Source organism: Micromys minutus, assembly GCF_963924665.1.
Source record: "Micromys minutus genome assembly, chromosome: 21".
Classification (NCBI taxonomy): domain Eukaryota; kingdom Metazoa; phylum Chordata; class Mammalia; order Rodentia; family Muridae; genus Micromys; species Micromys minutus.
In genome coordinates this window covers 48,066,669-48,088,881 of record NC_137956.1, presented here as the reverse complement: position 1 = coordinate 48,088,881, position 22,213 = coordinate 48,066,669, and the positions used below count along the sequence as shown (strand labels likewise).

At 54.4% G+C, this 22,213-nt stretch overlaps 2 protein-coding genes across 2 annotated transcripts in view; one reads left to right on the top strand and one right to left on the bottom strand.

Moving 5' to 3' along the window:
- The first annotated feature begins 585 nt into the window (after positions 1–585).
- On the top strand, positions 586–8,798 carry LOC308433854 (3-ketoacyl-CoA thiolase B, peroxisomal-like). Its single transcript, XM_080933974.1, has 12 exons — positions 586–787; positions 924–1,017; positions 1,585–1,642; positions 3,132–3,211; positions 3,447–3,489; positions 5,284–5,382; positions 6,450–6,530; positions 7,168–7,358; positions 7,506–7,685; positions 7,952–8,007; positions 8,090–8,235; positions 8,536–8,798. Exons 1-12 carry the CDS (start codon positions 617–619, stop codon positions 8,609–8,611), a joined length of 1,275 nt encoding a protein of 424 aa, XP_080790100.1. The 5' UTR covers positions 586–616; the 3' UTR covers positions 8,612–8,798.
- Positions 8,799–9,182: 384 nt separating this feature from the next.
- Positions 9,183–22,213, bottom strand: part of DLEC1 (DLEC1 cilia and flagella associated protein) — a gene marked incomplete at both ends in the record, with an annotated part of 42,494 nt that continues 29,463 nt past the window's right edge. Inside the window, 18 exons of the mRNA XM_080934696.1 lie at positions 9,183–9,306; positions 9,394–9,517; positions 9,687–9,840; positions 10,407–10,568; positions 12,239–12,442; positions 12,664–12,748; positions 12,890–12,984; positions 13,080–13,205; positions 13,278–13,383; positions 13,441–13,672; positions 14,778–14,848; positions 15,319–15,437; positions 16,039–16,190; positions 16,603–16,673; positions 16,827–17,003; positions 17,406–17,536; positions 18,769–18,879; positions 19,694–19,847. Of these exons, the coding sequence (XP_080790822.1) occupies positions 9,183–9,306; positions 9,394–9,517; positions 9,687–9,840; positions 10,407–10,568; positions 12,239–12,442; positions 12,664–12,748; positions 12,890–12,984; positions 13,080–13,205; positions 13,278–13,383; positions 13,441–13,672; positions 14,778–14,848; positions 15,319–15,437; positions 16,039–16,190; positions 16,603–16,673; positions 16,827–17,003; positions 17,406–17,536; positions 18,769–18,879; positions 19,694–19,847 (2,398 nt within the window). The remainder of the gene's footprint in view (positions 9,307–9,393; positions 9,518–9,686; positions 9,841–10,406; positions 10,569–12,238; positions 12,443–12,663; positions 12,749–12,889; positions 12,985–13,079; positions 13,206–13,277; positions 13,384–13,440; positions 13,673–14,777; positions 14,849–15,318; positions 15,438–16,038; positions 16,191–16,602; positions 16,674–16,826; positions 17,004–17,405; positions 17,537–18,768; positions 18,880–19,693; positions 19,848–22,213) is intronic.

The following is a 22,213-nucleotide window of genomic DNA, read 5'->3' as shown; positions in this document are numbered from 1 at the left end:
AGCTGCCCAAGACTAGGACTAGGAATCCCAAGTATCCAGCTTGGGGCCAGGGACCCAGGAGATATGAGAGCCAAATAGAACAGGAATCAGAGTCGGGACCTCTATCTCCATCCGCATGTAAAGCTGTTGCCATGGCCCCAGAACACCCTGCCTTTTGTGTGATGATGTGCAACGGCCATGTTTAGAGGAGGGTATCCTGGTTCATGTTCAGAAACCCAGAAGACTTTGAGGTCCTGCCTACAGTGTGGATTGCAAAATGTTGGAAACGACAGGAAAGTTCCAGTTTACACTTCTGGGAGGGGCTTCAAAATATGCACAAACCTTTTTAAAAAATTATATTTGAAAAAAAAAATTGTAGCCCAGACTGGCCTTGAACTTGTGCAGAACCCACTTGCACCATCACAGGTGTATATGGATGAGCTTCAGGAGTGGTTTTGAAGTTGGGAGGTGGTGGTGGGGTGGACTCAGGAAGACTCCCCTTCTGATTGGCTGCAGGATGAGTAGGCGGGACTTACAAAAAGTAAGGCTCCAATTGGCTCTGCACTTGCAAGCCGGTGTCTTAGTCTCTGGGGTCAGCACCCAGAGCCCAGGCACATCCGTGGGACCCCCCTCCGCGATGCATCGGCTGCAGGTAGTGCTGGGTCACCTGGCCGGCCGGCCCGAGTCGAGCTCCGCGCTGCAAGCCGCGCCCTGCTCCGCTGGCTTCCCGAAGGCCTCGGCCTCGGACGTGGTGGTGGTGCACGGACGGCGCACCCCCATCGGCCGCTCCGGCCGCGGCGGCTTCAAGGTGAGGCTCAGGCGGGTGAGGGGAACAGAAGGGGGCCAGCGCGGGTGGGATCCTGCCATCGGGGGTCCGGTGACCGCAGAGTCCCCGAGTGGGGATGCGGGAGTTGGGCTCACGGCTGCTGCGCCTCGCCCTGCAGAACACCACCCCGGACGAGCTTCTGTCGGCCGTGTTGACCGCGGTTCTCCAGGATGTGAAACTAAAGCCTGAGCAGCTGGGAGACATTTCCGTGGGTGAGCTCCCCCACGGGCCCTGCACCGGCCCTTCTCCGCCCTCCTTCCGGGAGCCGTCTCCCAACTCATAGGGAGTTACTGAAGGGAAGGACTCTGGACCACAGAGGGCTGAACCAGAAGGCTCCTGATGGCCGGTCTCAAGCCTAGAACCTTGGGCGCCCCCTCGTGGCACTTCTGCTAACTGAGCGGCGCTGGAAAGCAAGCATGCCCCTAAATAGAAGCGCTAAAGCCCATATGTTCCTGGAGACCCCAGGAGATGGGAAAACGCTGTCCTGGGGTGCCAGCCTGTTCCCCGTCCCTGAGCCTCTCCTGTTACCAGGCAAGCATCCCCTACCCAAGCTTGTGATTTAGAGGAGCCTGCCTTGACCCTCCAGCACTGGACTAGCCTGCGACAGGATGTTGGGTAGCTGGCTCCCCATTCCCTAGATTCTGAGCCTCCACAGCCTCATGTGGACCTCTCTCTGGAGGCTCACATGGAGAGATCTGGAATGTCTGCTTTCTGGGGCGTGTTTTACTTTAGGCTTTGGGATGCCACCTGGCACTGAGCGAGGGCTCTTCTGTCCGCAGGCAATGTACTTCAGCCCGGGGCCGGAGCCGTCATGGCACGCATCGCCCAGTTCCTGAGGTAATCTCTCCAGCTCCAGCCTGGTTGTCCACCATGACTGCTGAAGGCCCTGGCACTGTGTGTGGTGAAAGGTTAGGTTGAATGCAGAAGTTGAGGCAACTACAGTCCACTAAACTGACCTCTGCTCAAGAACCTTTTCCCTACTTAGAGGGGGCGTGTCGCTGGGCCCATGGCCAAGGCATCCAGGACTTGGGGACAAAGCCAACTTATCACATACCCTTTAAAATGGAACAGTGTCTGCTTCTGTTCTTAGAAGTCCAGGCTCATCCTGTCGGTGTGGGTGGGGGATGGGTGGCACCCCACGCAGGCACAGGAGTCCCAGAGGAGGAGACCTTATATCCTTGGCTTCCCTACTGGGGAATCAGTGGCTCATTCACTCCTGTGTGGAGGCTGAGGACGCTCTTCCCTCAGTCCTTTCTGGTGCACAGGTCAAAAGTCATAGCAAACTGGCCGGTAACAGATCAGGAACAGACAAACGACAAACAGAACCTTTGAGAAATGGCAAGGGTTAGACTTAGCCTGACGCTCAGAGGGTCTCTCCATCCCTCTCTAATTAACTGTATTCTCAACTCCAACTGGCTTCCCCAAACTGACGGTGTCAGGGCTGTCTGCCTCTATGCCCTCTCTACCATTCTGTCTCCATGAAGGGCTGTTCCTGTCTTCTCTCCCTGTCCTGCTAAAACCTGCTCAGGTATACTCTCACCTTTTGTGCTTACCTTCCGCAAACCCTCAGGCTTCAAATGAGTAGCCCCTCTGTCATGTGATCTGTCATGTGACATGGCTTTCCCATACGTCTTTCTCTGTATTATGCTAGAACCATCCTAATTCCTGTGTGTTCATCCTCTGGGGTCCTTAGGATATCAATCAAGGCTCCTAGTGCATAGCCACATTGGCCAACGTCTCTTTGCCACCTTGGAAAGTGGCTCAGAGAATTTCAATGGCTGAATCCTGGGAGCCCCAGAGCAAGGGGCGAAGGATAAACTTGAGGAGCAGGGAAGTACTGTACAGAGGGGAAATCTAGACACATTAGACCAACTATGTGTTGACTAGAAAGGTCAAGATGGAGATGAATGGTAGCCCAATGTTCGAATTGTACTGTCATGTCTTAGGCTAGCCGCAGGCTCAAATGTCCTCAGAGGACCAGTGAGAAATGACTGGTTTTCATTGCAGAGTCTTCATGGCAAAGGTTGTCTGTGACCCACACAGGCTTCCATGGTCTGTGTTGAGTACCATGGGACAGATGAGAATGTGCTTGGGGACTCCAGGTGGTAATGGTAGAGACAGATCTGCACCTTAGCTGCTTCCCCTGCTGTGGGTCTGCTCCAGTGGGGTTGCCTGTTGTCCTGATCTATACACTGCTGGGGCCTCTCATGAGGCCCAGAAGACTCATGGGTCCTGCTTTCCATGAGACAGGGTCACGTACAGGGCTGGCCAAACATCCAGGGCTGGCTGTACATCCAGAACTGACCCCTTCTCCCCTCTGTTTCAGCGGCATCCCAGAGACTGTACCTCTGTCGACGGTCAACAGACAGTGTTCGTCAGGACTGCAGGCAGTAGCCAACATTGCTGGTGAGTGCTGATTCTGGGTGCGTGAGTGTACCCTGACCTTGGTCCTTTCATCCTTAGCACCCTAGGCTGAAAGAATGGAGGAGCACCCATTGCCATACCCCAAGCCTTTTGGGGTGCTCTTGGGTCTTCTGTGAGGCTTTGTTGAATGTGCCCAAGAATAGGGAGGGAGCGGGCAGTGCTACTCCAGGGCAGGCCCACTCCGGCCAAGGATAGTTATGAAGTGCTTTTGTTGCAGGTGGCATCAGAAATGGGTCTTATGACATTGGCATGGCCTGTGGGTAAGATTGCCTTCCTGCCGGACCTTATTAACCAATGCAATAATCAAACTAATTTTTCTCTCCTCAGTTCCGAGGGGCTGTGATTCCAGGCTTCCCCCTGACCACTAAGACAGCTGAATAGACTGAGCTTCCAGAAATGTGGCTGGGAGTGGCCCAGGCGCTGGGCAGCTCAGGAATAGGCCAGTCTCAGCACAAGCAGGAGGGGGACTTGTTCTCTAAGGTACCCTGGGGAACTGTCAGGATGGAGCATGTAGGCAGGCATGCTGGGAAAGTTCTACCCTTGAGAGTGCCCCACTGCATGCTGGGAAAGTTCTACCCTTGAGAGTGACCCACTGCATGCTGGGAAAGTACTGCCCTTGAGAGTGATCCATCTTCTCTATGAGAGGCATGTTCTCTATGCCTGTAGAGAAAGGAATACTAGCTTAGGTTCTGTAAACCAAGAGACATACAGAGCACAGCACAGTGGCTCATGCCTGTCCATCCCAGCTCCCGAGAGAAGAGGCTCTTAGGTTGGAAGCCATCTTAAGGCAGGGACAGGTTTGATCGTGCAACGTCTACCCCTCAGCTGTTCTCTTGAACAGTCTGAGGGACAGACTGCTGGTTATCGGTTCACCGTCACCACCTAGACTGCAGTCCAGGGTTCTAGGACCTAGACTTGGGGTTGTCCGAAGCTGGAAAGACAGACAGTTAAGGGAGGCCTTGGCAGGCTTGGGGCGAGCGCCGGTTCTGGAGAACAGCTTTGGATAGGAAGCATTGCAGGCCTACGGTCAGGACCTGGCTGCCTGCACCGGGTTGTCCTGACCTCTGTGCCTGTAGGAAGACAACCAAAGTCCACAAATGAGAACCACAGTGGCCAAGAGCCACAGCCAGCCTGGCCATTGCTGTTTATTGTGTTTGTCACAGTGAGGGCAGCGGATGTGGTGTCTGAAGGGAAAGGGCTGGGCCTCCATGAGTTCCTCAGGGGGTTCTAGATCCAAGCAGCGTGAGGAGCCTAGTGTTGGAAACAGCAGGTGGATCTCTCGGCCACCTCACGGCCTGACCATCCCCTACTGAGGGTTATCTCTGGGGCCAGACTGCCTGCCTAGTGTGGTCCAGGTTAAACAACTGAGGACATTCTCCACCATTCAGACCTCACTGTTCCCGACTTTATAAAGGGACACCTACTTTAGCTCTGTGAATGTTGCTAGAAGATCGGCTGTCACCATGGGGTCTCTGTCCTGTGGTGACACTGTTTGGAGGGACCTTAGACTAAATGAGTTCAAGCTAGTACTAGAGGAAGAAACACTCTCGGTTAAGGTCATCTGCTGTCATCTTGACGCTTTACCTCCAACCCACACACCCTCTGTGAGCCCTGGGCGCTGACGACTTGTTCGTCCTTGTCTGTTCCTGTCAGGCCTCTCTTTGATTGACTGTAACTTTCTGCTTGTTGTAAAGGAATTTCTCCTTTCCCCTTTGACGTTGATATTACTAAGGGCTTGGCCTAGCTCTGGACATTTGTCCTGTGCTGGGGGGTGGGTACCAGAAGGCTGCGCCTGGGGACATGGCAGTTTCCTGCATCAGCACTGGCAGTGTGTCTGGTAGAATGCTGGGTCCTAAGCCGCAGGGAGAAAGGCTCAGCCGCCTTGTAATACCCACCTTCCTCGTGGGCTTCTGCCCTTCTCAGGCTTCCTAGAGAGCTCACCTCACTCCCCAAGGACTCCCTGGGCCTTTCCTCTCTAGCACTTGGCACACGGCTGGCCATCCCTGGCTTCCTCTGAGAGCTGGGAGCTCATGCCTCCTCTTCCTCCTCCTCAGGGTGGAGTCCATGTCCCTGTCTGAGAGAGGGAACCCTGGGAATATTTCCTCCCGCCTGCTGGAGAGTGAGAAAGCCAGAGACTGCCTGATCCCTATGGGGTGAGTGTTCACAGGAAGCTGTGTTTGTGCACGCTCCCTGTTCTGCCCTCCGTGAGCAGACACCAGCATGTTTTCTTCTCTGGCTGCCGTACTTAGCTTCCTCTTCTTCCTCTGGCTGTCATGTGCTCCATAGGAACTGGGTATGAGATTAATACTGCCCTTGACCTCAATTTCCTGAGGTTCCCTCTCCTCACAAACACACACACACACACACACACACACAGATACACACACATACACACACACAGACTAACTCACATACACAGACAAACACACACACAGACACACACACACAGAGACTCACATAGACATATACACACACATACACAGACACACACAGACAAACACACATACACACACATACACATATACACACATACAGACAAACACACACATACACAGACAAACACACACACACAGACACACACACACATACACACAGAGACACACACATACACACACACAGAGACACACACACACACACCCCTCTCCGACTCCACAAATTTCCAAATGGAGCTCATGCTCATTACTGTGTCTAAGGCACTGTGTCTCAGGGAAAGCAGTGGGAAGAGGCCCCAAAGGACTTGGGGAACTTGGTTTCTTGACTCGCAGGGGAGGACTCAGGCCTGTGAGGTACCTTGTGGGAAGTCTGTTCCATCTCTCCAGTGCTGTAATTCTGCAGCCGTGTCTGTGAGCTCTCCTCATGTGCCCAAGGGCAAGGGATTCTGGGAGGCTCACCGTAGGAGAACCATAGCCTGGCCTGGCTTTCTCCACATCCTGTGTGTCCCCAATATCGTCCTGCCTTTGTCTTATGGGCAAGGACAGTTCACCCGGGTGACAATTCCTTCTGTAGCCCCCACATTCAGGCTGCTCTTCCCTCTTTGAGGTGAGACTTTGAGCATCTGTGGACATGGGTGTTTAGTGATTATGATGAGTCAGGAGTCCCTGGGGCATGGACTGGAAGCCCCGTCTCTGACGTGAATGGCCAGAGGGTCAAACATAGTCCTTCACCGTGGCCCTGGCCCCTAGGCCAGCAGACCCACGGCCTCTGCTTTCCTGTGCCCTAGGATAACCTCGGAGAACGTGGCTGAGCGGTTTGGCATTTCACGGCAGAAGCAGGATGCCTTCGCGCTGGCCTCCCAGCAGAAGTGAGCGCAGCGGGACGGGCTGAGGGTGGGGCTGGAGAGTGGGTCACGTAGAGTTTTGCCAAGGGACAAACTTCATATCTCTATCTGAAGAGTAACAGTGGCCAGCATCATGATAGGTTAGACACATGCACTGACTTCCCAAATTATGGAATAGACTAAGTCTGGGATGTGACCTGAGGCAAAGCTGAGTAACTTAGAGTAACATCAGGAATGAGACACTGCCCCGCTTCCCCAAAGCTGACCTCTGACCTCTACATGCATGCTATGGGGAAATGAGGAATATGCTCCCGCATGTGCGCGTGCGCACACGCGCTCGCACACACGCACACACATACATATTTAATTTTAAAAGTATTGTAAGGAGGGCCAACATCTTCAATCGTCCTCCTCCTCTTTGTGGTGATCTAGTGAGAGCCATGGGGCAGATGAGGAACCTCTGAATGTCCTCAGACATCCTGCACCTACCAAAAGGCAGGGTCCCGAGGAATTCCTACCAATCAGAGCTCCTCAAAGGCCAGGCATATTCCCGGACTTTAAACCCTGGAGTACACACATGTTCTTCTGAGCTGCCAATGCTAGGGACAGGCAGGAAGGGATCCCAAACGTGCCTATGTCTTACTGCCCACGGTGCTGGCAGGGCAGCAAGAGCCCAGAGCAGAGGATGCTTCCATGCTGAGATTGTGCCTGTGACAACCACTGTCCTCAATGACAAGGGCGACAAGAAAAGCGTCACCGTGTCTCAGGATGAGGGTGTCCGCGCCAGCACCACCATGGAGGGCCTGGCCAAGCTGAAGCCTGCCTTCAAGGATGGGGGCTCCACCACGGCTGGTGAGCGTGGGTCAGGAATCGGGCCGATCACCGTGGCCTGTTCCACTCTGAACCTGGAGCTGACCAGGCCCTCTGGGAAGGTGATGGTGGGGGACTGGCTCTCCTCTGCTCTGCCTGATGCCTCCTCGTCCCACCCTTCCGCCCCAGGAAACTCCAGTCAGGTGAGTGATGGAGCAGCTGCCGTCCTGCTGGCCCGGAGGTCCAAGGCTGAAGAGCTGGGCCTCCCCATCCTTGGGGTCCTGAGGTCCTATGCAGTGGTCGGGGTCCCTCCTGACATCATGGGCATCGGACCTGCCTATGCCATCCCTGCGGCCTTGCAGAAAGCAGGTGAGGTGGCTCCTTCTCACCCTGGGCTTGGATCCTTCATAATCTGTATCTGGGACTGGGGAGTGCTGGGTTTGACCTTCTGGGTGCTGTGGATGGAGCAGGCTAGCACCCCACACCCACTGCCTGACACTACAGCTAGCTGGGACTCACTCCTGCCTTAAAGACAAACATCAGACTCCTGGGATCTAGGCTTGGGATAGGGTCCAGGGGGGTCCAAAGTCCTGCCCAGTGGTTGTTGTCAACTCTGGTCTGTACCTCACCCACAGGGCTGACTGTGAATGACATAGACATCTTTGAGATCAATGAGGCCTTTGCCAGTCAGGTGAGCCTGGGTGTTCCGGTGGTTGGTTGGGCCGCAGTTCAGAGCGGATGGAGGCTTCAGCTACTGCCCTGGCTCGCTGTAGGCCCTCTACTGTGTGGAGAAGCTAGGGATCCCTGCAGAGAAGGTGAACCCCCTGGGGGGTGCAATCGCCCTGGGCCACCCCCTGGGCTGCACTGGAGCCAGGCAGGTCGTTACGCTGCTCAATGAGCTGAAGCGCCGTGGCAGACGGTAAGGCTGCTCCTTCTGGGGAGCTGTGGTGTCTGATGGCTGGGACTTGTGGGGGGTGAGCACACACGGGTGTTCTGACCTGGGTGTGGAGAGGTGAGACCTGCCTTCCAGAAGCAGTGCTTCCAAAAGCAGCGTGACCAGGCGTCTGCCACCAGGGTGTGTGTCTGTCTGGGACTCAGTTCCCACAGATCCGCTCTGCTGGTTTTGACTCTGCCCATGAGCCCTTGTTGCTGCAGCTCCACCTGGTGGGAGCGGGGCTGGGGTTTTTGCCTGTGCGAGCTAACACTGGTTCTTCCCCAGGGCTTACGGTGTGGTGTCCATGTGCATCGGGACCGGGATGGGAGCCGCCGCTGTCTTTGAATACCCTGGGAACTGAGGCCCTGGCTGCAGGCACTACCCAGAGAGTCCTTCGGTGGTGTCCAGAGAGGGGATGCTCGCAGTAGCCACTACATGGTACACTCAGCAGTGGAGGGGTCACAGCACTTTAATTTAGAAAATGTCATTGCAACATGGGTACAAGGGGGTGCTGGGACATCTAATCCGATCCTCTAGGTTGAACCAAAGACTGTGCGTGTCACACTTGGCCACTGGCCAGCATCTATTTCTGTGGGACCGTGGCCTCACAAATGGTGGGAAAGATGGGTATAGTAAATGCACTTTATTTGACCTTGGCTGCAGTCATTTCACTCAGGATCCGGCTCTTGCTCTGTTGGAATCCGTAGCCCGTCTTTGTAGTGAGTGTGACTCTGCTGGTGGTAGGCTGTGCTTGTTAGCCCTGAGACCTGTCACACAGGGCCTGGTTCACACCTACACCCTAGAAGGAGATTCCCTCATCCTAGGAGTTCCTCCACTTCCACCCCCCAAATCCTCTGTCCCTGTTCGGCAGCCCGGCCCCTCATCCCCGAGCCAGACTGATGACCTCCACTGGGGTTGAGGGCTACGGAGCCTCAGAACTGGTGGAGTTTCATGTATCTCTCGTCGTAAGAGCCTTGGCCCCGCAGCCTCAGGACACAGGGCTTCTCGCTCAGCACGCCTTCCACCACCAGGGTGGACTCATACAGGAGGCTGCTCCTGAGGAAGGGGTAGGTGAGCTGAGGCAGTCCCAGCTGGTGCTCAGACCCCATGGGCGGTGCCCGGGAGGCAGGAGGCAGTTCTTACTTAGGGTTGAAGAACACCTGAAGTGGGCTGGAGGTTGGAGGTGCATTGGTGGCTCGCCCCTCTAGTAGTCCACTGCCTGGGGAGACCCCAAACACACGATCCTCCCTGGCTGGTTCCTCCTGTCCTACACCGAGGAAGGAAGGATCAGATGAGCTCAGGTTCACCTCTGGTCCTGCCAGCAACCCAGGGCAGGGCAACCAGTCTACCTGGACAGGACTCAACCATCCCTCCTCCGGGAAATCTTGTTCGGGGCCCAGTCAAGAAATGGCAGCACGTGGGAGGGCCCAGCATACCCATCAGCGCCGCCCAGTGGCTTCGGCAGGTGCTGAGGTTCGTCAGGTAGACCTCCCGAGTGTGCTGCTGGTTCACAAAACAGGTCCCGAAGTCCACCCAGCTGGTGGAGAGCTGCAGCGAGGGCAGGGCCACGAAGGCTCGCAGGGGCACTTCCTGGGGGCCCAGGCCTGTGACTCAGTGAGGGGTGAGGTGACCTAGCCCACAGGGGTGGAGTTCTGAACTGGGGTCCTGGGAAGCTGTGTGCTCGGCTCCCAGTCTGTAGGACAGGCAGCTGTCCAGCCTCCTTCCATGTCTCCTTCCTCCGAGTGGGGTCCAAGGCACATCCCTCCACCCATTAGACCCTGAGCCAAGTGGTCGGAGGCCCCTCGGGAGTCCACGAGTCACTCAGACACGGCCATGGGCAACTTCACTAACTCGCTCTGCTGCACGCTGACCCGTGTGTGACCAGGTCAGTGCGGTTCGTTCTGGTACCCAAAGCCCTACCGGAGCAGAGTAGTGGCCCTCGCCTCTTCCTCATGCTCACGGTGCCTACCAATGAGGCCACACCCTCATTTTTCACTTGATTAAGTGGAAAGCAGACTTCAATTGTCACCTCTTCTGGGGAGCACCCTGGGTTTCCCCCTCCAGTCCCTCGCTCTCGGGGCAGGGTGTCATCTTCCTCCTCAGGTGGCGAGGAGAGAGAGAGAAAGACGGAATAGCAGGGGAAGCCTAGAACATGCCTGAACAGTCTGGTTGGTGAAGCCCAGGAGCAGACTCTGCGTGAACACCATCTTTTTCTCTCCGTTCTCACTCTCCTCAATGTCTACTCCAGGCAACATCTGGTCGGCTGAGAGCTTCTGGTAGGACAGCAGTTCCAGGGACAGTGAGAAGGTCACATCCACCTGGGTAGGATGAGTCACTCTGAGTCACTTAGGGTTGCTGAAGGCAGGTGGCCTGCTTCATTCAACGCTGTCTCCCTGGCCCCTCCCCCAGAGTGGCTTGCCTGCCCAGCTCAGCAGTGCCCCTCGGGGAGCATTTGGTCCCCATTGCCTGCACACACCTGCTGTGTGCCCAGTGCCTGGTCAGCAGAGGTCAGCCTTCCTTATCCCCGGGACTCTACCAGAGGGGACAGAGTACGGAAACTTTTTTTACCGAGCATGACCTGGGCTGAGGATGTGTGTACGTGCCAATGAAAAACTGTTTTTATCCTGAGGACGTGAGGGGCGCTTTAGGATCTGAAACAGGACACCTGAGGCAGCTTTTCATGGTGCCTCTGGCTGCTGGGGGGCAGGGGCGTTGGGCTGTGGAAACGTGAGGTGGGCTGCGGTACATAGGAGACCTAAGAAAAGCGGACCTTGGGCTCCTGGCCCTGAAGACAGCTGCACGGTAGCTGGCTCATCAGAGTCAGCGGAGGCATTTGCTACAGGTCAGAGCTCATCCTTGGGGCTTGGTTGGTCTTAGGGAGTTCAGAGGTCTGGCTGGCAGGAGACGCTGCTATGTTAAAATGCCACTGTATTGAGAAGGTGGCACATGGGACAGGACATGGTGGCAGTGAATTCAGTTTTACCAGGTGGGTATGTTTAGGTCAGGAACCAGATGCCCATGTACCATCTGCCTGTGACCATGGGGAGGGGGCACAGGGCTACTATGAGATGTTACTTTTCTGGGAGCTCTAGTGGAAGGACTCTCCCTTCCCGTTAGCTCTCAAGAGAGCTCTCTGCCATCTTGGGCAGCTCTGGCTCCCCAAGCTCCACAAGCAGGGCCTGGGAAGTCCCATCAGGCAACACATGCAGGACCTCACTGCCTGCAGCGAAAGACACAGGGTTACTCAGTGAGATCACGGAGAAGGCGGGTGCGATGACCCCAGATGTGCTGGGTAAAGCAGGCCCTCGGCTGCAACCCCAAACTCATCAGCAATGCTGAGGGGCTGCAGGGAAGGGAGGAAGAGGGCTTTGCAAGGCAGCGGGGAGGTGGGGGAGGGAGGAGCTGCAGCATTGCTGTCCACCCTGGAGGAGACTGTGCTTATGGGGGGGGGGCACTATTCAAAGAAACATGTCCCGTTTCTGCAAAGCCTGGGTCCCATCCTCATCCCATGTGCCTCAAACCGAAAGGAGGCAGGAGCTCACAGTTACTTTCCAGCCCTGGAATCCCCAGGACACCTCCGTCTTTAAAACTCCAGGCTTGGATGTCCCCTGGGCTGGGGGGGGGGTTCACTTATGTTCATGCAACCTAACTGTGGTGGCTTCGAGTCATGGCAGTAAACTTTGAGCCAAAGGGCACAGGAGAAGGGAGGGCACACGTGTGAAGTAGAGGTACTTAGTAGTATGCGCTGGCCTCCACTAGGCCATCAGTGGTGGGGACGTGGGGACACACATGGGAGAGTCTGAATGTGTTTAAGGGACACGTGTGGCTATTTGTGGTGTTTTCATCTGTGTATAACCTGTGCAGGCAGACTTTGTATACTGGAAGGTGTGTATCTGAGGGCGTGCACCCAAGATCGTGTGAGCAGGATGTGCCTGTGTGACGCCTGTAGAGGTGGGGAGGGAGGAGACGCTCCGCCCCCTGCACTGACCAGCGTGTTCTCCTGTGGGCGGATTATCAGCTGCTGGCATGTGGAGGGCATCTCCTCTTCACACGGGTGAGGGGCTCTGTTGTCCCTGCTGGCCCCACTTTGAGAGACGGAGAAGGGTCTGGAGACCTGGACTCGGATGTAGTACAGGACTTCCGTGGTATTGGTCAGTTTCAGATGGCGGGTGGTAAGCCATTTGCTCGGCACCTGGAGACCACAGAGGTGGCAGGGCTGGGTGTGTGTGTGTGTGTGTGTGTGTGTGTGTGCGTGCATGTGTGTATGTGTGTGTGTGTGTGTGTGTGGTTGGCACGGCATATCTCTTCCTACTCCTGAGGTCCATGACTCTGGGAAAGGGACTCAAGACTTGAAAGGCCCATATCCGGTGAGGCCCATGTCCTCTGACTGGTTTAAGGTGACAGTGTACTCACCCCACTGCAGGGATTTGGGGGGATGAGGTCGCTGGCCTGGCACCAGAATTCCAAGCAGCCACTGCTGTCCAGTTCGGCTTGCAGCCTGCCCGGTGACAGACACTGATCAGGCCACCAGGATCTGGGTCCAACAGGGTCCCCTCCCTGTGCCTGTTGTCTCTGCCTCCCTTCTGTCCCTGTCCTTTGGCTCTGACAGGGGTGGGGGAGGGAGACCCAGTGGGCGTACTGTGCATGTCTCACGTGGCCATTCAGGTCCAGTCTCAGGGGACCCACAGCAAAGTCCTGAAGGCGTCGCAATCGACCTGGGATCTGTCTGTCTGTCTGTGGAGCCCATCAGAGATCACTGCTGGTGCCTGGGCTGAGCAGGCCATGGGAGGAGGTAGCCATGGCCCCCTTTCCCAGGTGGGAAGTCTCACCTCCTTGTCCAGGCTCATGAAGCCCAGGGCATAGCCAGAATACCCCACCTTGTGCATAACGCCCGGGCCAAGCACCGTGGGTGTGAAGGAAATGTAGATGGTCCTGTAGTCTCCGGCTGGGATGACCTGGCAGGAACGCAGTTAACCTCATGTTCCTGCGGCAGCTCCACAAGGGAGCGCCTACCCCAGCATACTCACCACCTGCTTGGGGCTGATTTGATATATGTGGTCGGAGGGCACTGCCTCGTGCCCCTGCAGGATGACAGAGATAATCTTCTCTTTAGCCCTGGTGCCACCACCTCGGCTGCCCTGTTGTCAAAGAGACCCTTCAGCTCATGGGGGCCCAACGGAGCTGGGCCACACCTCACCAGGCTCTGTACTCCCACTCACCAGTGAGGGGACAGTGTGGCTAGACACTGACACATTGGAGGTACATGGGGACCCTGGTAAGCTGGCCTCAGCGGTCTCGGGGCACACGATCTCATTCCCATCTTGATCTCGCAGTGGGAAGGGTGGTCCATAAAACACAAGGAGTTCCAGCAGCCGGTCCTCCCTTTCTTCTGGGAAGTAGGTCTCCCAGTCTAGGCGGATGTCTGGGGCAGTCATGGAGGAGAAAGGAGGATGGGGGGACTCGTTCTGGCCTCCACCTCCCTATTCTCCCACACTCGTGGTACAGGGGAGGGGACCTTGCTATTTTTACGGCACCACAGTTCGTGGGGATGGGAAGATGGATCAGTTGGTCAAGTGCTTGCTGTGTGTGCTGGTTAGGCTTTGTCAACCTGTCCCAAGCTTAGCCTCCTGTTGTTTACCAAAACCACAGGCAACAGGAGAGGACAGACAGACGGACTGCCCACGAATGACCTCTGCCCTGAACACTCCTCTGTCAGCATGACCCTCTTCATACGTAAATAAATGTAATTTTAAAACTTAAACAACAAGTAAACAATAAAAAAAATGGCAAAGTGTTGGCGAGTTGGTGACACCAAGAGATGGGGGTGGTCCTAAGAGTGACGGCACTGAGGCCCCAATGAGGAGCAGCCACGGTGGGGGTGAGAGAAGATACTCCCAAGTGTGTCTGATAAAGCAGCTGGAAATGCACGACTGCTGTGAACTCCGGGAGGACGGGGGTTTCAGCACACGGTGACCGTGAAGACAGAAATCCAGCTTCAGAAACGTGCGGATCCCACAGGCAGGAGATCCCAGAGCCCTGCTCCTCGCCTCTGGCAGTGTCTTCCTCAGAATGGTCCAGATTGCTTAAACCTCTGGTTTCTGAGTTGTCCATAAACTCTTCCTTAAATCAACAAATGCCAACCCCCGGCGCCTCTCTGGCTTGACCCAGATGCAGCCCAAGTGTCCCAACAATGAAGTCCAGCACCTGGTCATGCCCCCACCCCCACCCCTGCACAAGACCCTGATGTGCGTGTAGCTCAGACACTGTTGGCTGAAGCAATGAGCAGAGGGGCCCTTGGAAGTGTCTGTCCCTGGGGACAGTGTGACCCTGGTGACATGGAGTTGAGCAAGGAGGGAAACACCTCTCTTTCAACCGTGGCCTGGCCTAGTCGCCTTTCTATTCTGGTTTGTCTCAAGAGCCATAGGCCACTTGGACTCCTTGGGTACTGCTCATGGCTGTCAGCCCCCTCCAGCCATACGGCGTCCCTGCCAGACGTACCCCCTGGACCATCGCACGAGCAAACGCACCACAGTGACTGGAGTTATACAGACGGAGCGTCCTGGTGACTGTGTCTCCTCCAGAGATCTGGGTCCCAAACCTGGAGGGGAAGAGCAGCCGTAGCTGGCACACTCCTTGTACTCTGTCACCTTGGGAGGCGGGGGTGCTGTGTGGGACTCAGGCCAGAGAGGACTGCAGAGAGTCAGGTCACGTCACCCCTCTGCTCTATCGCTCTGCCTGGCTGGGGTCATCAGATAAACCCTGGTTTATCTGTGTCAGCCCTGGGTCTGGTGCTGCCTTGGCTCACTCTCTGCCAACCCACCCCTCCCAGTCAGAGACACACAATTAGCCATGTCCACTGAGGCTACTCTTCTCCAAGATGGCCCTGCCCTGGAGCTTCCTTATGGGTGGTTCAGGCAGTCCTAGGCCAGCTGGAGAACCAGGAGGTCACACAGACAGTCCAGATTGGCAGCCAGAGTGTTCTGGTGTGTGTGTGTGTGTGTGTGTGTGTGTGTGTGTGTGTGTGTGTGTGGCCGTCGGGGATCAGAGACCAGGGCTAAAGTTGGGTACCTGGTGATAGGCTCCTTCTGGAGTGGGGCCACACTGTAGCACGTGTTCCTCAGGGAGCTGATAGGGCAGCCTACCACGGCCATGTACACGGGGATGACAGTTACTGGCAGGTCCCCTACCTGCAAACACACCAGGTGTCTTTGTGAGTGAGAGCCACTGAATTTCTATCGGGCAAAGCTTCTGTTTGTCCAACTGGCCCAGTGTCCCCAGGACTCAGTTCTTGCTCACCAACCTCTATCCCCGCCCAGTTCCCAGGCTAGGCACCTAGCCACCTAGGCACCCCCTAGCCTGGGCTGCTTCACCCCTAGCTCCTGGCCATCCTTCCTCCCCCTCACAGTCCTGTGACCTCTACTGATCTACCAGCCTCAGGGCCTCGGCCTTCCTAAGGCCCCTTTGTTTAAATGTCTGTATCTCTTAGTTTGTTAAGACTGTCTGTGGGGATAGATTGGCTAGCAAAGGATGAGATGCAGAGATCTGGGTGGCGGTGAGCGGCTTTTACTGCCTTGTTACTCCATACTGTTCTTTCCAGCCTGCCCTGTGCAGCATGGAGGTCCAGACGGCTCTGCTACACAGGGGGACTCTCCTGTCTGAAGCATCTCCACCTCGACCCCAGAAGTGGTAGCAGATGTGGGCGATGTGAGCGGGCAGTGCCTGGAGAGGCTGCGGGCCAGCGATGGCAGGGAGGAGTCGAGGAGAGGCGTGCCGCACAAATATCCTTACCGCGCAGAGGAGCACATCCCAGTACTCGCCCCACATGTTGGCGCAGCCTGTGATGTCAATACTCAGCTGCTGGTAGGCTCCCAGCATGCCCTGGGAGATGTGGGGGAAGAAAGCAGCCCCCTTCCTGTGAGACAGCATGTTCTCCACAAAGTCTGGGGAGGACAGAATGTGGAGGGTAAGGGCCCTGGACCGAGAGTGAGAGGCTAAATTCCCGGGGGTTAGTGTCAATAAAGCTTGGCCCTGGTAGAGAGTCACTGCATAGCGGCTCCTCAGCGAGGTGGCCGGTTCAGGATGGCCCTGCTTGCCCATGCTCTTGAACCTCCTCTGTAGACAAGCTGCCGCCAGTCTAAACCAAAACCATGTCCTATACACGACCTCAGGCCCTGGCAGGAGAAAGCCTTGGCCATCTTGGAGATTTTGCCCAGAGATGCCCTGAGATGGAGTCTCTGGTTCCCCCCTTCCCTCCTTGGCAGGCGCTGGCCCACATCCTCAGAAGGACACGTCAAACCTGACTCTGCCCATGGATGGCTTGGGCCCAACACTTGTCATGTTGGTGCCTCTTACCCAGCCTTTCCTTCTTGGCCAGGTGCTCCTGGATGCGGGCCGTCTTTAGCAGGGCAGGAGGTACATCAGGGCTTCATGGAGAGAGAGGATGGGATCGGAGTGGTCAGCTCCTCCTGCACCCTGAGCCATAGCCTGCAGCAGCCTTCCAAGCCACACGATGTCCCAGTGAGGATAACCCACCATATGCACCCTGGGAAATGCCCCAGGAAGAGGTTGAGACTCACACACTAGTCTTTTTCTCCAGGATGTCCTGGGAGCTCCCGAAGTACTCAAATGTGAGGGTGAAAGGGGTCTGTATCGGGGAGCAGTTTGTCAGGACGATCTGGCGAATCACAGGGGTCCTCAGTGGCACCTTTGAGCCGAAGTCCAAGCGCAGCTCCTCTTGCACAGTGCTGGTAGCGCTGTCCCATGTCACCAGTGTTACCTGCCACCCTGATCCTCGTTCAGAGAGCCAGCCACCCTGGGTGGGGGAGTAGTCCTGAACCCCAACTTAATTCCTCATCTCTCCTCATGGAGTACTAGACCCAAGGCCCAAGCTTCTCGCTAACCCACAGCGCCGGAGGGGTACAGGGGTACTCAAACTGTACAAGTTGACCCAGTGGGGTGAGAAAGGAATGCTTCCCAGTTGCTCATGGGAAAATCTGCAAAGGATCCCCTGTCATCTCCTGCCTTGCTAAGCAGGGTGGGGCGGAAGAGTAGAGACAGCGAGGCCTGTGTCAACAAACTTCCTGCTGTGGAAGTTCGCTTGGCAGGAGTGGGCACAATGCTGGCTCTCCATGTGGTTCCCCCTATCCTGGACTCACCTTTCATGAGATTCCGCTACCGAGATGGAGATGGTCACCTGAAGTCCCAGAGGCTTCCCAGAGATGCCCAGGGCCAGTGGTTTCTCCATGCCAGACACGTGACAGGGGAGAACCAAATCAGTCAGCTTTTCCTGCAGGGAGTTGATCCACAGGTCAGCTTTAGGGCTGGGGCCTCAGAAGATGAGCCACGGGTAACTCAACGTGAAGGCCTTGGTTTCTCCCTAAGGGTGGGCCTTCAGAGCCTGCAGTGAGCCATCCCCCCAGCCCAGGCAAGCTCCTCAGAGCCGGCGCTCCCTCTCAGTTCAGGGCTTATGTGTCTGCCCTACATATCTGTATCTATCCGCGGGAAGATATAATGGTGAGTCTTTGTTGGCAACCTGAGGGGGGTTAAAATCACCATGGAAACAGATGTTTTAGCACACCTGTGAAGGAGACAGAGTTAACCGAGGTGGGAAGATCCACCCAAAATGTGGGCACGTGGTATCCCAGGAGAAAGTCCTAGAATACCTGTAAAGAACTGAGCTGAACACCCGACTTCCTCTCTCTCTGCTTCCTGTTTGCAGATGTGCTGTGACTAAGCTTCCCCACCTTGAGGCTCTGCAACCTCAAACTATGAACAAGGTAAATGAACTTCTCCTTTCTCAAGTTGTTTTTTGTCACAGGGGCGAGAGAGGTGACTAAAGCAGGAGAGCCCTGTGTCTGCCTTCGAGGAGTGAGGACTTGGGCCTATATCTCGAAGATGGTGTCTGACCTCTACGTGCAGTGGTGTGCGCGCACACACTCTTGCATGCACACCCACAACAAACAAACAAACAAACAAAAAACGGCAAAAAGAAAAAAGGACAAAGAAATCCTTCATTTTTTTTTTCAAGAAGTTGAGGATGTTTCTCTTCTCAGAAGATATGAAAAGAGATGGCCAGCAAGACCCAAGCACCGAGCGTGCCCCTCTGTGGTGGCATGCCCCTCTGTGGTGGCATCCCTCTGGGATACTTCAGGGAGAATCCAAGCCTCTCCTACAAAGACGTTAGCGTCCCTCTGTGGCACCAGAACAGTGCCTCCCTTGAACGATGGCTTTGCCCTGAGGACAGCTGGACAACTGGGCTATCTGAGGTCACAGAGAGTTGCCTAGAGGAAGGCAAAGGTAGTGACAATGTGGTCAGTGTGTCTTGGGGGACAGCTGAGTCTCCCCTGGGCTCTCTAACCTTGTGGCCTCCGACAGTGCATCCAGAGTGAAAGAAATTAATTAAATGGCTGCCCACACATGAAGAGCAGGAGCAGGGTGTGTGGCCGGCCACCCAGGAAGCATGGGTACCAGTGGTCAGTACTTCTCACACACTAGACCCTCCCAGGCTGCCTCACTCACCTCTGTGTGGGCTGTCAACTCCAAGGTGAGCTGGAGCTCTTCACTGGGGCCCAGTAGGCCATGTCTGGGAGAGACTGTCACTTTGCACAAGTCTGCTTGAGCCCCCAGGAGCTGGAAGGCACAGGATGAGCTTATTGTCTTGTGAGGCTACCAGATGGAGCATAACCCAGCAAGCTGCACAGGGCTGGGTGCTAAAGAATAAGAAGGGGGAGGGGGAGGAGGGGGAGGAGGAGGAGGAAGAGGAGGAGGAAGAAGAGGAGGAGAAAGAGGAGAAGAAGGAGGAGGAGGAAGAGGAAGAAGAGAAAGAAGAAGAGGAGGAGGAGGAGGAAGAGGAGGAGGAGGAGGAGGAGGAGGAGGAAGAGGAGGAGGAGGAGGAGGAGGAGGAGAAGAAGAAGAAGAAGAAGAAGAAGAAGAAGAAGAAGAAGAAGAAGAAGAAGAAGAAGAAGAAGAAGAAGAAGAAGAAGAAGAAGAAGAAGAAGAAGAAGAAGAAGAAGAAACAACAACAAACAACAACCACCACGCAGAGCCTTCTCTCCTCCCCAACTTCACTGTCCACCATGGAGTTTCCTGGACAAACTGGACAACCCGCTGTGCTGGGCAGTAGAAGGCAAGCCACCTTTGAGGTTTCTCTCATGGTGCTCAGAGCAAGTTCCTATGTCAACCACAGGGATACTGCTGTGGCCCCCAAAGCTGTGTGGACCAGCAGTGGGCTGTGCTGGCTGGGAGGCCCCAGCCGTGTTCACCAGGGAACTAGAATCTCTTAAAGACGGAGCCGTGAAAGGTCAAGCAAAATGAACAGCTCCTTTCACACTTTGCTGTGAACGGTGTGAATGGGAGGGAGGGAGGCTGAACATTTACTCAGGAGGGTTGCCATTCATGGGGGGGGCACACACATCTTGGCTGCTGCTCCTTAAGGCTCAGTCACCTTGCCCCAGTGGAACTGGGTGGGTAGGAGTGTGCCATTGACAAGCATGGTTCTCAACTTTGTGGGTACACCCAGGTAGAGGTTGCTGAACTCTATGTGGCTGTTCTGCAGGTACACGTGAGGCTGCTGCACCTCAGCATAGACAGGAAGGTAGCTGGAACACAGGAAATCATATGGCACATGGATCAAAAAAGGAGACAACAAAACTCCCAATTTATAAAAAGGCATAGGGGTATCTTGCAGAAATCCCCAAGGAATCTATTAATGTAATAAAACAATAAAACAAAAGAAACAAACAAAAGCCAAACTAAACCAAACTACCAGAACCAGCAACAAAACAGTTAGGGGTAGTATGCACATTTACAGTTCCAGAGGCAGAGACAGGTGGATCACTGTGAGTTCACAGCCAGTGGGTACATGGGGAGTTTCAGGTCATCTGGGGCTGCACAGTGAGACTCTGCCTCCAGAAAACCAAAAGCAACAAAAAACAAACAAAACTCATAAAACCAAGTTTGTCACAGCTGCAACAAAAATACAAGAGCATCAGTCAAAACATAACTGCATTCTTATACTTTAACATGAGCGTGTAGAAACAAAATATCTAAATTTCAAATCACTTAAGGTTGAAACATGAGAAATTTTAAGGGTACTCTGGGTTTATTTCAGAATGGTTACTCACTTTTTCCTGTCTCTAATCAAAGGAAAAAAATCTTCTGTCCTTACCATAAGAATGGAGGCACTCCTGTCCTAGTTAGCTTTGATTGTCAACTGGACATGGCCTAGTCACCTGAGAAGGGAGTCTCAGGTGAGGATTGTCCAAATCTGATTGGCCTATGGGCATGTGCGGAGGGGAATTGTCTGAATTGTAACTAAAACAGATGGGCTCAGCCCACTGTGGGCAGCACCATTCCCTAAGCAGGTGGTCCTGAGCTATATGAAAATGTTAGTTGAACATGAGCCTGAGAGGGAGCCAGTCAAGTTCCTCCATGGTTCCTGCCCAAACTTCCCTCAGTGATGTGCTATGACCTGGAAGTGTAAGCAAAATAAGTCCTTTCTTTAATCTGATTTTAGAGAGTTTTCATAGTGTTTTTTTTTTTTTTTTCCACAACAACACAATGCAAACTACAAGAGCTCCCAAAAGTCTTGAGTCTTGTTCCAATGAGTGTTCCTACTACCTCTGCTTCTGGGAAACAAACCCGTTTTCTATATTTGGCTGTCTCCCTGGGATTTGGGTGGTACTCTGTGCCGTGTCCTCAATTCACTGGTGGATATAAAGAGGTTCACTTTTCATTGCTCCCCTCCCCCTGTCATGAGGCAGGAGCTTGATGGACAAGTGCTCTGTGTGTCTTGATGGCTAGAGGCGTCTAGTATGTATGTAGTATGACTAACATTTACGGTGAGCTGACGTAATAAGCAAAGGAGATTATCCTGGGGAGTCCAGATGGACCTGTCCATCTGAAAGTCCTTAAAACCAAGAACCTGCATTTGCCTGACCGGCTAAACTCAGGCAAGAAATTATATATACTTAACAGAGAACTACAAAAGCCAGTAATCAGATCTGCACTGAGGGGCCTGGTGTTTACCTCCCAGAAGCTGACAGAATTGCAAAGGAAATGGACAACTCAACTAGAATGGTTGAAGACCTCAGTGCCGCACTTTTAAGAATAAACAGAACTCCACTCAGTGTTTGTGAGTGTCTGGAGGAAGGATGGCAGGGGAACACAGTATCAACCAAGCCGGGCTCACGGGGGTTCAGAGAGGAAAGTGACAGTCACGGCCTATATGGGTCTGGGCTCTGTCCATGCACATATGCTATGGTTGCATAGTTGGTGTTCTTGTTGGACCCTAACAGAAAGAGTAGGGAGTCTCTGACTCTCTTCCTTCTGCTGGGTTGCTCTGTCCTGACTTGATAGGAGGGTGACTTACTGTAACGTGGTAGGCCGCATTCAATGGGCATCCCTGGGATGCCTGCTGTTTTCTGAAGAGAAATGTAGGAGGGGTGGATTCTGGAGGAGGGGGGAGAGATGGGCACAGGGAGGATTGGAAGGGGGGAACTTTAGTCAGGATGTAATGTACGAGAGAAGAAAGAAAAAGAATGAACAGAATTAAGATGTACAATGAAATGGAAGACTTGAAAACCCTTACACACCAGCCAGACTAACACACACAGAAAACACCCTTATACCTCAGCTAGACTAACGGACACACACACACACACACACACACACACACACACACACACACACACACACACAGCACCCTTACAACCAGACAGACTAACAGACACACATACAACACTTCACCCAACAAAGGTGTAATGGGAAATTTAGCAGAGCCAGTGTATCTGGCATGAATTCCTGAGTGAAGGCAGCTAGACTTTGAATCAGCCTTTTGTAAATAATCAATGACCGGCAGTTATCCGAGGTTTATGGAGGTGTTTTTCCTGTCTTGTGTAGCTGGGAATTGCTTAGGTAATGGCTCCTTCCGACAACTCCTAGATCAGATCAGAGATTTTGGTGT

What these genes read in the sequence shown, in the direction of transcription:
- LOC308433854 (XM_080933974.1), top strand. Translation starts at nt 617, where the DNA reads ATGCATCGGCTGCAGGTAGTGCTGGGTCACCTGGCCGGCCGGCCCGAG. An exon ending in CCGGCCGCGGCGGCTTCAAG is followed by an intron (nt 788 to 923) that starts GTGAGGCTCAGG and finishes CTCGCCCTGCAG; the next exon opens with AACACCACCCCGGACGAGCT. An exon ending in GGCAGTAGCCAACATTGCTG is followed by an intron (nt 3,212 to 3,446) that starts GTGAGTGCTGAT and finishes CTTTTGTTGCAG; the next exon opens with GTGGCATCAGAAATGGGTCT.